This window comes from Mastigoproctus giganteus, chromosome 4, assembly GCF_048544385.1.
Source record: "Mastigoproctus giganteus isolate SK-2022 chromosome 4, ASM4854438v1, whole genome shotgun sequence".
Taxonomy (NCBI): Eukaryota; Metazoa; Arthropoda; class Arachnida; order Uropygi; family Thelyphonidae; genus Mastigoproctus; species Mastigoproctus giganteus.
The window spans coordinates 131,913,404-131,928,530 of record NC_143578.1 but is presented as its reverse complement, the minus strand read 5'-3'; the positions used below and the strand labels follow the sequence as shown (position 1 = coordinate 131,928,530).

The 15,127-nt window shown below is 37.5% G+C and overlaps 1 protein-coding gene across 1 annotated transcript in view; it reads left to right on the top strand.

Moving 5' to 3' along the window:
• LOC150087067 (BRISC and BRCA1-A complex member 1-like) overlaps positions 1–15,127 on the top strand; it is a 117,661-nt gene that overhangs the window by 60,988 nt on the left and 41,546 nt on the right. The window contains exon 6 of the mRNA XM_090372363.1: positions 13,878–14,001. Coding sequence (XP_090228489.1) covers positions 13,878–14,001 — 124 coding nt within the window. The remainder of the gene's footprint in view (positions 1–13,877; positions 14,002–15,127) is intronic.

The window sequence follows — 15,127 nt, the reverse complement described above, 5'->3', positions numbered from 1 at the left end:
GAAAGGAGTTTGACAAGGAGACACAATATCTCCGAAGCTGTTTACTGCTGCCCTGAGGAAGCTTTCAGAAGATTAGACTGGTCGCAGAAAGGAGTCAATGTGAACGGAGAGTACCTAAACCATTTACGATTTGCAGATGACATTGTGGTCATAAGCCACGATCCCAAAGAATTAGAGGAAAATCTTAATCAGTTATGCACAGTTAGTAAGGATTTTGGACTAAAGATGAATATGGCTAAAACAAAAGTAATGATGAACAAGTATGCCACAGAAAGGGAAATAATGATTGATGGAGCAGTAATTGAAAAGGTGGAGTCATATACTTATCTGGGACAAGTTATTAGCTGTAATAATGATAAATGGCTGGAAGTCAAGAGAAGAATAAATTTTGGATGGATAGCATTCAGGAAATATAGTCACATACTGAAGAGCAATATCCCAGTTTGTCTGAAACGTAAAATAATGAATCAATGTATACTCCCCACCATGACTTATGGAAGTGAAACTTGGGCACTCACCAAAAGAATGGAAGAGAAGCTAAGAACTACACAGCGAAGAATGGAACGAATTATATTGGGAATCAGACTGTTAGATAAGAAGAGAAACACATGGATTAGGCAGCAAACTCAAGTAAAGGACATTCTTATCAAAACTAAAGAACTAAAATGGTCTTGGGCAGGACACATAGCTCGAAGACATGATGACAGATGGACTAAGAAAATAACAGAATGGTACCCAAGAGGAGCTAGAAGAAAACCTGGAAGACAAAGGCGGAGATGGATAGATGAAATTCATGAGTTTTTGAGTAGTAAATGGATGGCCAGTGCTCAAAACAGAAGGAACTGGAAAGTTGCTGGAGAGGCCTTCATCCTGCAGTGGATTGAAAATGGCTGATGATGATGATGATGATGAATCTGAGAATATAACATTTCGTCTGGGTGGTACCAAACTGAAGGTAGTGGAGTGTGAAGGGTAATTGTACAGGCTGACATGAAATTCTCTGAGAAATGCAAATAAATAATTAAAACAGCCCATGAGGCTGTTTTAATTAATGATTTGCCAGCAGGCCCAAAAAAAAAAAAAAAATCCCATTGTATAAAGCAAAGGTTAGGCCACATAAGAATACTTCATACAGGTTTGGAAATCTCATTTTAGTAAGAACTAAATCTGTTGGAAAGTGTATAGAGAAGAGCAAGAGTTGGGGATGAAAAATGGATATTCTTACTAAGAAAACCTGGGATTCTGTAAATTGCAATCTGTAGAATATTGTCATTTGCATGGTGATATGATTGTCACCATGTAAATGACTGACTGACTGCATCTTTATTCTTTCTGAGATGGAACATGTAAAAAAAGTACAGTGCAGCCATTATCGAAAATTGCACGGTGGAAGCCTCCTCAACAATTCATGCTGAGGGAAATGAACCATAATCTGCCACGCTGGTCCAGTGCGGGTTGGCAGATCGACCGTATTCAGCAGTCAGGGGCTTGAACCCCGGTCTACTCAAAGAGCGTGTGCTACTGCACTCCCGCTCCTGCCCACTCGGCTACGGAGGCCGTGTGTACATAAGGGAGCATAATTTAAATTTGAAAAGGATGATTGCAGATAGATGTTCAGAAATTTGCATTTGGCCAAAGAGTAATCAGTTTCTGGAATTGTTGGAATAAACTTCTACCTGATATTGTGGAGGTGGATATTTTCAATAAATTTAAGAAAGGTTTGGACAAATTATTGGAAGGAATATTGAAATTTTTTTTTTTTTTTTTTTTTGCTAGTGCTATATAAACTTTGTTTCCTTGCATCATATTTTCAGTGCTAACACTGTTAATATGTATTCATAACCAATAACTAAACATTAAATTATTTCCTATATTTCTTATTCTAAGTCAGCAGTAGATGTGTAGTAATTGTTTTGCATTGAGGACCAGGACCTGCTTATGTAGCACGAATATACCCTTGAGGTTTAAAAAGATAACAGTATTAATTTTTGAATTTGAAAATGATAGCTTTATTAATTTTCTGAATTTAACTGTTATAAAACAGGTGGTACCTGTTTTATAACAGTTAATTGGTACCACCTGCATTTATAGGAAAGCATTCACACTCCAGTCTGTTCCTTCATTATAATTCCCACCACCGCTTTACCATGAAAATAACTATGTTATGCTCACAGTCCTGTATGAGACTTTCTAATCTGAAATCTCCTCTGGCTTAAAGCCTCTTTACCACATTCTGTCAAATTCATAACTAAATAAATATTTTCTTTTAAGCAAATTACATGACGACAACAGGAAATATTTGAACTTGCATACCTTGGTTGGCTCACAGGCCTGCGAGCCATCACAGCTCATCTCTTGTCTGTGTTGTTCTTCAAATTCTGTATATCATTTAGAACTTTTAATTTCCTTTATTTGAAACTCAACTTTCTCTGATCTAACTTTTCTAAGAGTGAAGTGGTGTCTTTGGTGATTTTAATATTTACTACTTCAGCTGGCTTCAATTTTCTAGTTACACAGACCCAGCTTGTCAGGATATGCAAGCTTTTACCTCATGACCTTACTAATGACCTCACACGACTTGTTCATTTACCTAGCAGAATATTAAACAATCTTAACCATACACCCAATATTCTTAATATTTTCCTTACCAACAATTTTTCAACGTATGCAATTAATGTTAGTAATCCTCTAGGTACCCCAGATCTCTCTCTCTCTCTCTCTCTCTCTCGTGGGTATTCTCAGTCTCATGTGATTTGGCATTATAAGAAGGCAGAATGGGAGCATTTAAGTAATTTCTGCTTCTTTCAATCCTAAGGTTTGCTTAGGTAATGAAAATGAAATTGTTTCTGTAAGGATAAAATCCTTTATTCTGCATTCCATCCTTGGATTTCCAATAAATGTTTTATGACTGTTCAAGATAAGAATGTAGCAAGACATTTAGCTCTAGCATGCAGATATGCTGCTGATGCAGAAGGCAAGCTTATACAGCATCAGCCAAAAAAAAACTTCCCATTTCACCTATTCATTCACTCCAAAAGTTTGTGCACTTCTTCCTTGAATTTATTTAAGCTATCACCTTCCACAATGACAGATGGAAGTTTGTTCCAGCAATCAACTATCTGCTGGCTAATGGCAAATTTCCGCACATCTGTTCGACAGCTGTCTTTCCTCAGTTTCAGTTTATGCCCCCTCAGGTTTGTAATCTGAGCAAGAAGAAAAATCTCAGAATCTCATCAGCATCGAGCCTGCTCAATCCATTCAAGGCCTTGTACACTTCAATCAGATCACCACCTCGCAGGTGCCTAGTCTCCAGACACTGCAGAACTTGAGCCTTTCTTGGTAAGAGCACCCCTTTGTTCCCCTCACCAGTCTTGTTGCCCTTCTCTGTACTCGTTCTAGCAACTCTACATCCTTCCTAAAATGAGGCTTCCAGATTGCCTCACCATTCTGATTAGCAGTACTCAAGGTGTGGCCTGACCATTGCCTTATACAAGGGGATACATAATTGACTTACATCCAAAACTCAGCTACATACCCTACTTGTAATTAAGCCCACAACAGTTGAAAACAATTTTAATCAATTAAAGCTCAATTTTGAACTGACTTAGAGTTCAAAGACTTGCTTCTTGTCAGCGTGGTAATCAAGCGTTCTGGTCTTTGTCAAAGTTATTGGCCACAACTTCTGTCCATCTATATTCTCACCTCTGGTATAACTTGATAGTTCTCTTGCATCCTCAGCTAATGTTAAAGCCAACTTATTAGCATCATGCTTTTCTTTCAACTCTTACAATGATGATCTTGTTAAACCACCTCCAATGCACTCCACTCAGTGCTTCCTGTGGCCTTCTGAGGGAAGGATGTTAGAAGAATTCTGAAAAATCTTGATGTCGAGAAAACTGCAGGACCCGATGGCATTTCTCCACGTGTTGTCAAAACCTATGTTCCCGAGCTTGCTCCTGTTCTGTGTCACCTTTTCCATTTTGTTATTCCTGTGGTGTTTTTCCTTTTGCTTGTAAATTTGCACATATCCAGCTAATTCCTAAACAAGATGACATATCCATCCCTTCCACTTATTGCCCATTGCACTTACCAAAGTAATGGAGAAATCCATCAAATGCCAACTCTTAGGCTATCTTGAAACCTTCCCTCTGATCAATGATCACCAGTATGGACTCCATCATTGTCAATCTATTGATGATATATCAACTTATGTTACCCATCTTTGGACAAATTCAATGAAAAGTTTGATGAAACTCAAAGTTTCTCCTGACTTTTTAAGGTTTTTTATTTCATTTGACGTAAAGATGTTCTGTGTAAGCTCCCATCTTATGGATTGCCGACTGTTTTTTTCAATTGTATATCCAGGTTTATCTTTGACTGTTCACTGCAAGTGATAGTAGAAGACTATCTAACTTCTCTGCTAATGTTGGTGTTCTCCTCCAAGGTTCAGCTCTTTCTTCACTCTTTTCCTTTTATGTATTATTTAGTGATGGGCATTGGAATCATTAATAAACATTTATTTCAGTAATCAAAATAATTTATATGCAGATAAGTTGATTATGAAATCACAGCAATCAATTATAAATAATAGTAGTCTACAGTAATCAATTATAGCATTTTCATAATCGATTATATGCATATTAGTTGATTACAAAATCAGTAGTGACCGAATGCTACTATGCCTGGAATTATTCTCTATATATACACACACCCATGAGCCAAAACATTAAGACCACCCCCTCTCCCCATGAGTGGATGCTTCCCACTACACCTAGTAGTGATGTCACTGACCAGTGAAGCATATGTAGTATTGACAGGGGTAGCATGTGTCAGTTTGTCAGTACAAATCCTTAGCAATGGAGAAAGGGAATTACCTGATGGAGATTGAATGGTTAAATGATTTGTTCTAATAGCAAGTCAAGGCCAACGTTGCCACAACCACAGTTATCAGCTTTTCAGGGACTGCTGTAGTGACGTGGCAGGAATGGTACAAAGAGTTACACACATGCACCCAAATTGCGAGAACAGTGAGAACACCACTGGTGATAGTCCAGGTGAAGAGCAGTTGGCACATGGTCTCCAGGACAACAGACAGTTCACAATCCCTTGATTAATGGCATACTACAACCAGGACACATAGAGAAACATTTCTGAGTACATCGTCCAGTGGATACTCTGCAGATAGGTATATGGAGTAGGCAGCCTATTTGTGTGTCCACTTTGACTGTCATCGATATCTCTACCCTGCAGTTGGGCATGGGAGCACCATTCCTGGACATTGGATGACTGGAAAAGTGTTACATAGTCCGATGAATCAAGGTTCCAGCCAGTGGTGTAGCTACCCTTTTTTGGGCCTGGAGGCAAAGAACATGTTCGGGCCCCTACTTAATGAAAATTGCAAAAATATAAACATGAGATTAAAAAAATTTTTAAACTATTAATAATTCCTCCTCTGCCTCTGTAGACACTGTAATAAATATGATGAATACATTTTTGAAAATATAAATGATGTATTAAAAAAAATACCGAATTTATATCAAACCCTATTTTTTATTATTGTGAAACAAAACTCAGTAGCTTTAATTACAGATTAAGATCAACCGAAATACATACAAAATGATCAGTGAAAAAAATTTACTGTATACAAAGTAAATAAAGCTAACTAGGTAGTAAGCAATCTCGGGAAGTTTGAAGTTCGCTGAAGTGAAGTTGAATGAAGTTCGCTGAGCAGTGCAGATGGGCTGCCAGGGCAGGTAATGAAGTCTTGTCAATGATATATAGGAATTTTGCTAGCAGGAACAGGGAGGTGATTATCCCGTTATACAAGGCAATGGTCAGGCCACACCTAGAGTACTGTGTACAGGTCTGGAGGCCTCATTTTAGGAAGTATGTAGAGTTGCTAGAACGAGTACAAAGAAGGGCAACAAGATTGGTGAGGGGAATAAAGGGGTGCCTTACCAAGAAAGGCTTAAGTTCTGCAAATTGTAGCCTGGAGAGTAGACACCTGTGAGGTGATCTGATTGAGGAATATAAGGCCTTGAATGGGTTGAGCAAGCTGAATGGTGATGGGATTCTTCCTCTTGCTCAGACTAAGAACCTGAGGGGGCACAGTTTCGAATTTTTGTTGATTGGTGGAACAGGCTTCCATCTTTTGTTGTGGAAGCTAATAGCCTAAATAAATTTAAGGCTGAGCTGGACAGGCATTTGGAACGAATGGAGGGGTGAAATGGGAGCGTTTTTTTTGGCTGATGCTGCATAAGCCTGCTTTCTTGCATTGTATGCCTTCACAGTAACAAAAATTCAAGCCTTAAGCAAATGAAAAATATCTATAAATAATAAGATTTGAATTAAAATATGCATAAACATGAAACCTCAGTAACAATAATAAATATATACATTTATTACATGACATGTGTTACATGCAGATATAAATGACAAAATAAAAATACATAATAAAATATACAGAAACATAAATAAACACCGCAGAAAAAAATACACATACACATGTATAATAGTTTTGGAGTAATTTTAAAACAAATCATTGTAATAAGTAACCAACTGTATATGTTAAATCTAGTCTATATACACAAAAAAAAGTTTTATAACATATTTTAAACTTTAATCAAAATTTTGTCTCCTAGCCTTTTTAGTCGGAAAAAATATCTATAATTTCGTTGAAATCAAAAGAATTCGCTAGATCATTTTCTATGCTTAAGATGGGCAAATTGCTAAGTCGATCTTGACCTATTGTGTTCCTTATATATGTTTTAATTTCGAAAAACTCCTTTTGACACTAGCCACAGTAACCGGCAAGGTCAAGAATATAAAACATGCCATTATAATGTCTGTAGCAAATGCAGATAACGATTTTTTAATTAAAATAAGGTTGCGTAAGTCCTGAATTGAATTAATTTTTGAAATTTCTTGTCCTATGATATTAAATTTTAATAGCCGCTATGGAAAGTCATCAGAAATATCTTAATTGTATTGGTTTTGAAATTCTACAGCCGCTTGTTGCAGAGCTTCATTGTGTGATAAGATGTGTGTTTCTGGTTGCAAAATTTTAAACTATCTACAACATTTTTTGTATTAAGAAATCTATATTTTAATTGATGTATCACAATGTCTATTGTTGCATAGTATATATCAACTTTTTTATTTGATTTAAAGTGCAGCGTAGCTTGGTATAGGGTGTAACTTTGACAGCTTGTGATTGGTGCCGACGCGAGACAGGTGCAGACTGTCCCAATGTTTATATTTATGTTAACCATTGTTAACACTGATCAGTTTGACTTACTTCCTTTGCTTACTGCACATGATTTATGGTTATGACGTATTGGTCTTCTTTCCTGAATACGAGTATAATATATCACCATTTTTAACCTTAAAATGTTCCTGGGTAAATTGGTCTTGCCAAGCACCCCACTCAACTGCACTCTTAAACTAAATTGGGTTTAGCTGTCTTTCGTTCACCCAAAGAATATACCAAAGGTGATCTCACGTTGCAGACCAAGGAAACACAACAAAGTTTCGCTAGGTGATAACATGTAGAAAGCTGTATTCTCACCTAGTGCTTACCTTAAAAGGCTATTATTTAGCCAAATCACCTCATACTTTTGTCTGCTACTGTACTTGCAGCGAAAAATTCGATCCCGTGACTATCAGTCTTCTTCAGCTTACTAGGTGAATGACAGGAAATGTAACGTAATCCGATTCTTGTTAAGTGGGCCACATCACAGTGAGCTAATATTATTCTATCAGCTGTTGACCAAGTCTTCTTCAGAGAGGAATGAGTAATCTATTTCCAAAATAGACTTCAAGGTTAAATATGAATCTCATAGCTGCTAGTTGATTACATTGAACAGCTCCTATGCAGGAAATCAGGCCTCCGAGCCCAGCGGACACCTGCTGAGATATTTGGTACTTTTACCTCACCTAGATATGAGATTTGTTTTTCTCATCGATAAGTTTTGTTTTGGATGTCTCTTGTCCCTGAATAACAATCCCTGGAAATTAGTCCCCCATTAATGAGCTCCCTAGCCAATCAGAACGTGGTATTGGCATGAAGGGGGGGACCTATATATTCAGGTGGGTGACAAAGGATGGCATTCTTCTTGTGCTAGTTCTTCGTTCTTGTTCAGGCTCTTCTTTGTCTTGATCTTCTAATCGTTCTTGCTGTTCTTCTTTTTCGGACCTGAGAGGTACAGACGCAGAACCAGTATAGTTAGACCAGACAATTATTTACTGGTAAGTTCTACTTGTTTATGCTCTTAATTCAGTACATAAGCATCCCTCCTCATTAAAACGTTATCTGATGTAATATTACTTGACATAATACTTGCCAATTAGAGTCTAACGTAAATAACAAACTTTTAAAACATGCGAATTGGATTATTGAGTACATGTAGCACGAGTCATGAAGAACACTAACCTGTTGGACACATGTACCATTAACGTTGTATATTAATGAATGTATGTACCAAATTTTACCTATTATCTCAGGTGTATGACTTGTAGTATTGTGGTTCACCAATAAACATTGTTTCTGCACTAATACATCTAGCCTTTTCTTTTGCCACACGTTAAACCTTTGCACAAGATTTATAGTAAAGGAACCATATTTTGTGGCATTCTGAGATCTAACTTATAGGAGGATTTCAGAATGAAACAACGCTAATCCAAGCCGCGGGCTCTCCTTATCACAAAGATTAAGGAAGACTTGAGGGCATAAGAGATTATTGTACTATTATAGAAACCACTAGACAATCACGTAAGTTCACTGGCGTTTTCTGGCCCATCAATATTAATGATTAAACTTGCCCGGAAATCTTGTTATACACATTGCATCTTGAGTAATAATAAGGTTGAAAGTCTTAACCTCCATAGGAAGAATGATGGCCAGAAAAACCCTGTGGAACAAACATACTTACCCTTTAAATACCTTTCTTGTTTGTTTTCCACAACAAACACATAACTAAGGAGGTCACAAATTAATATGAAAACAATTAAATAAAATTAGCCAATGATGCCAGGCCCGGCAGCAATTGCCTTGCCTGCCTACATGGTAGCTATGCCACTGGTTCCAGATCCATCATGCTGACAGATGGGTGCATATTCACGGTGAACACAGCTGCAACTACACTGCATGGTTGTACAAAAACAGGCTGGTGGTGGTGGTGGTGGTATCACGGATTTGGGTGATGTTTTCATGGACATCACTGGGTCCCCTCATTCTCCATTGAATACACCCTCACAACCAAATCCCATCTTAGCATTAGCATTGGTAGAGGCATACGATGCAAGAAAGCAAGCTTATGCAGCATCAGCCGGAAAAAAAAAAAAAAAAAAACGGCTCCCATTTCACCCCTCCGTTCGTTCCAAATACCGGTCCAGCTCAGCCTTAAATTTATTTAGGCTATCAACTTCCACAACAAAAGAAGTCTGTTCCACCAATCAACTACACACTGCCGCTCCTGCCCACCTGGCTATGGAGGCGCCTCTCAGGCGATTATTCTGAGCAAGAACAAGAATCCCATCAGCATTGAGCATGCTCAAACCATTCAAGGCTTTATACACCTCAATCAGATCACCTCGCAGGTGCCTACTCTCCAGACACTCTAATCTGCAAAGCTTATGCCTTTAGGCACCTCCGTAGCCAGGTGGGCAGGAGCGGCAGTGTGTAGCACATGCTTCTTGATTAGACCAGGGTTCGAGCCCGTGACCACCAGATGCGGAAGGGCCACGGAATGACCACCGCATATCCTCGGAGCAATATGGCCTTAGTTGCTAATGCTCCTAAAAACCAAATAACATAACATAACATAACATCCTTATGCCTTTCTTTGTAAGAGCAACCCATCGTTCCATTCACTAATCTTGTTGCCCTTGTCTGTACTCCTTCCAACAGCTCTACATCCTTCTTAAAATGAGGCCTCCAGACCTGTATACAGTACTCAAGGTGTGGCCTGACCATTGCCTTATACAAGTGGATAATCACCTCCTTATCCTGCTAGAGAAATTCCTGTATATCATTGACAAGAGACCATGAACTACTCTTGCAGACCACCATCTGCACTGCTCAGAAAACTTCATATCAGCCTGCACAATTACTCCCAGGTCTTTTTCATTCTCTACCACTGTCAGTGTAGTACCACAGAGTTGATATGTTACTCTGGGGTTACTGCTTCCCATATGTAGTACTTTACATTTGTTAATGTTAAACTTCATTTGCCATCTCTCAACCCATCTGCTCAACTTTATTAGATCCTGTTGCAGCAGCGTATTTTCATTAGTGTCCTTAACAACTCTGCCAACCTTCGTATCATTTGCAAACTTGGACATTAAGCTTGATATATCATCATCAGTATCATTTATAAATACAGAAAACAACAATGGACCAAACACTGAACCCTGAGGGACTCCACTAATAACATTAGTCCATGAAGAGCAGTGTCCATTGATTACCACTCTCTGTCTTCTCCCACTCAACCATCCCTTTATCCATAGCAGCAATTTGCCTCCAATTCCATACTGCTCCAATTTGTGCAGCAGTCTTCCATGTGCAACATAGAAGACTACATGGAGGTAGTTACCTCTTTGAGTAAATCCCACTTCAGCACATTGTGATCACTGCCACCTAGTTGTAGAATTATTTATAATAATTCTACAACTAATACATTTTATTTAAAATAAAATACATTAGTTGTAGAATAGAAATACTCATAAAAAATTGTGACTGGTTATGACCTTTTATATTTAAATTAGCTCATGGTGGAAAAGGCTGCCAGCCTCTGGTTTTATACATTGCAGTATGTGATACAAGTATTAAATAGTTTTGTAAGCTTATATATATTAAAAAAAAAAGCATATGATTACCTTCAGTAATAGCAAATACCCCGCAAAATGTAATGGAAATTTTATTTTTTCTCTACCATTCTAAAACTTGGAGAACTTACATTTCTCAGAGACAAAACTAGCATACTTAAACTTGAAGACTCCTAGTCAAACCCAAGAAGTGGAACTCTATTGATTGATATGTAAGTATTCGTACTTTTCTAGTGTTGATCTTGTGGAACTTTTTGTCATGCTGGTTTAGATCTCTGATATGCTGTCAAAATGGTGACCCTTCAGATAGGATATCACTTTGGGGAACAGAAAATAATCAGCAGTTGCCAAATTTGACAAATACAGGAGATGGAGAAGCACTGTAACACCCTTCTGTATGAGAAACTGCGTGACAATGGTCACGATGTGTGATGGTGCATTATCATGAAGCAAGATTGGCCTAACATGCTAAATTCAACTGTCTGTTCATCACTCCTCTGTAAAATTCAGAGTTGACTGTTTGTCCTTCTGGTACAAATTCTGTGCCCATAACTCCGTGCCAATCAAAAAAAAATCACCAGTGTTGTTTTGGTTCAAGACTTTTGGAACTGTGGTTTCTTTAACCTTAACAAATTTTCTCCAATCCTACAGCTAATTGTCTTTTTGTTTTAGGTTCATATGCAAAGCAACTGTCTGCCATCCGTGCATGTGCTATGAAGTGTGAGCATGCTTTTCTTATATTTCAAATCTCCGACAACAATTGAACACATGGTATCCTTGCTGATGTGAAGTGGGTCTGCTCTCGTTTGGGAGGACGGGTGCCGATTTTCCATTAACAGCAGCCAAACTTTTTCGGTGGTTGAGTTCATACGAGACTGGAATGGGTGACCGCTCTGTGTATATTGTCCTGAACATCTTCCCACCCTTCACGGAACTGCCCATACCAGCAAAAAATGTTCGATTGTGATAGTGCTTCTTGTCCATAAGTTGCACTCACCATTGCAACTGTTTCATTTGCACTTTTTCCACTTTTTCTGGCTTTAAAATAAAATTTTGTCACCAAGAAAACTTGGTCCTTGATTCCATGACGATGTACAGGTGACCCCCGCTTAACGCTGATCATGCGTTCCGGAAAAACAGAGCGCTAAGTGAATCCGCGCTAAGCGAGCGCCGAATTCCCATAAGGTAACATATGTATTTGTGAGTTGCGGTCGGTGCCATAGGATATTTCCTAATCAACAATAAGCGGTAGAGAAAAGATGTCGGTCAAAATATTTAATATTCAAATATTTGTACTTATAAAATATTCTACATTACCTACGTATATAATTATATGGTAACTACTTATGTATCAAAATTAAACTTAAAATTCCAATTAAAATCATGAATTTAATTGATCTAAATTGATTTAATTTAATTATGAAAAATGTGTCGATTTTGGGTTGAACTTTGGCCCTCTTCCAAATAAACTAAAAGGGGTATTAATTTTAAATCTCTCGCAGCGTTACCACCAACAATAAAGTCAATCGATCCTTCGCCGCTTTGAAACCTGGCATGTTTTATCTTCTTTCAATATGAAACTTCTTGTAGGCAATCGTTTCCACAAAAGTCCTGCTTCATCTATGTTAAAAACTTGTTGAGAAGTATAACACATAATACCCCTCTTCAATAATTTTAACAAGTTCTTTTTTGAAACTTTCGGCTCCTTGATCTGCACTTGCGGCTTCTCCCTGGATTTTAAATCTATTCAACCAGCCCTTACTAGTTTTAAATGTTTCCACTTTTTTTTTTTTTTTTTTTTTTTTAGGTGAGTTTTCTTCAGATCATCATATTGGCTAATCTCTCTCTCTCTCTCTCTCTCTCTCTCTCTCTCTCTCTCTCTCTCTTTTATTATTTATAATATTCAACTTAACTGAATTCTGCATTGGATATTATCTTCAATAAAATTAGTTAAAGTCTTTCCATTTCAATCGTAATAGCCGGCCTAGCCCTTGTTGCTTGCAGTGGAACAGCTATCTTTCCCACTGCTAAAATTAATTCTTTATTTTTTTTTATAATTGTTCTTATAGTTAAACTTGCAAGTCCTAAATTATGGCACACATCCGCTTGTCTTTGACTGGAATCGATTCGCTTCAAAACGTCTAATTTAATTTTCAAATTCAGTAGTATTTTTCTTACATTTATAGTCTTCTTACTGCGCCCTGACGTTGTTGCTTTTTTATTCTTATTGGCCATTATTAACTCTTCGAAAATGTAACTGCGTTGGTTGCATTAATTATGATACAATGTTCAAGTAAACTGTCCGTTATGCACGATGTCTAATACTGTACTGAGTGATGACTAGACCTCGGATAAATGCATATAACGCAAATATTACAAGCAATATACTTGATCATTTTTTAAAATGTTGATCTCGGAACTACATAACAAGTCACTGTACTGCAATTAAATTAGCGCGCGAGAGAATTTCACTGAGCGTGGGAATATTTCTCAAGTTTGTGTGGGAAACGTTTTAACCGTATTTTTTATATTCATTTTCAAGCTATTGACTCCATCAAACGAAACGATTTCGTTAAATATGCCAAAAATGCAATCTGTAAAAGAGCGTTATAGTGATCTGTGACAGCATTATAGTCAGATAGTGGTTATAATATAAGAACAGCGTTATAGCGAATCAGCGTAAAGCGAACCGCGTTATAACGGGGGCCTGCTGTAATTTTACTTCACCAACCTAACAACTTTCCAGTAGAATACCTTTGTGCACACTGATGAAACTTGGCACATAGCCAGTTCAGACTTGATGGTGAATAGTTTCAACAGTGGCCAATGTATGGCGCTGGTAGTATCATTTAAGAAAAATTAATCCTAAAACTTTTTGGATATACCTTGTATAATTTAAAACTACCACTTAAGGCATTTATATATCCTGAAATATTTCATAAAGTAATTTGCTTTAACATTCAGTTTATTGCATACTAAAAAGTATATGACTACTGAACTATTTATTATATATATATATAGAAAAAGTAATAATTTGCAATCCAATTTACTAGAACAGAGAAGATTGAATTGCCAGCTGTTAGCCATCCAGAAGTGATTCCACCTCCATATTCTGTTAGAGTAATACTGATTTATGGCAGATCCAATACTGTGCCACAAATATATGATGAGCATAAGGTTGGAAGCATTTTTAATCCATATTTAGATTAGTTCTATGTAACAAATTAAATTAACCTTATCTATTATAATTTTAACTAGTCTTTCTCTCTTTCTTTGTACTTAACTAAAAGGTAAGAGAAGGAAAAATACTTTCAGAATATTAGATTCTCAGCCTTTCTAGGAATTGGCTATAGCTGAGTTTTAATAGATAGAATCTATTCAAACCCTGACCTATAAAGGCAGCTCTCTGAATATTGCACTGTTGATGATTTTTCTATTTATGAGGGAGTAGCTAGAGAAATCCATGACGAAGCCTTGCAGCCATGAACTGAAACCAGTTAACTCTGCAGTGACCAGAACAAAGGCAATCATATTTTTTCACAATTCAAAATAACCAGTGGGTATATAAATGAGATTAACATCGTCATAGTTTAAGAATACAAAATATTAGCATTGGTCCATTAATGCGATCTCAACGTTACTGCTACCTCCGCTAGCAACGTTAATGCCTTCTTATTTTCTGATCGCTTGGTCACTGGTTGGCACCGCTCCTGCCTCCACGTGGCAGGGCCAATAACCTGGGAGAAGGAAGCCCCTGTCCCAGGGCTAAAAGGAGCAACAATGGATTGCAATGAATATCCACCACTAGAGCCAACAGGCTCTCAACGTACCGACACCCGTAGAAGGAAACATGATCTTAGTCTCCCAAAAAGAATGAGAACAGATTCTAGCAAATCAGAACCACCAGCTTTTCTGATAATGCATTCATTATCGACTCAACCAGTAAGCAAATTGTCTCCCTTTGTCATTCAAAGATGTCTTGAAAATTCAGCAGGAACACCAAAAATGGTAAAACGACTCCAGTCAGGAGATCTATTAATTGAAACCATGCAGGCAAGACACTCTGAACTGTTATTGAAACTGTCAACTATAAGCGGAATGCCAATCAAAGTCACGCCACATAATACACCGAACTCCTCAAAAGGAGTAATAAGTGAGTGGGATTTATTAAATGTAACCGAAGAGGACATAGTTTTGGAATTACAAGAACAAAAAGTAACACAAGCAAGGCGAATTATGATCTGGGAGGACGATAAACTAGTTCCAACATGAAATATCATATTGACTTTCAGTGCACCAAATT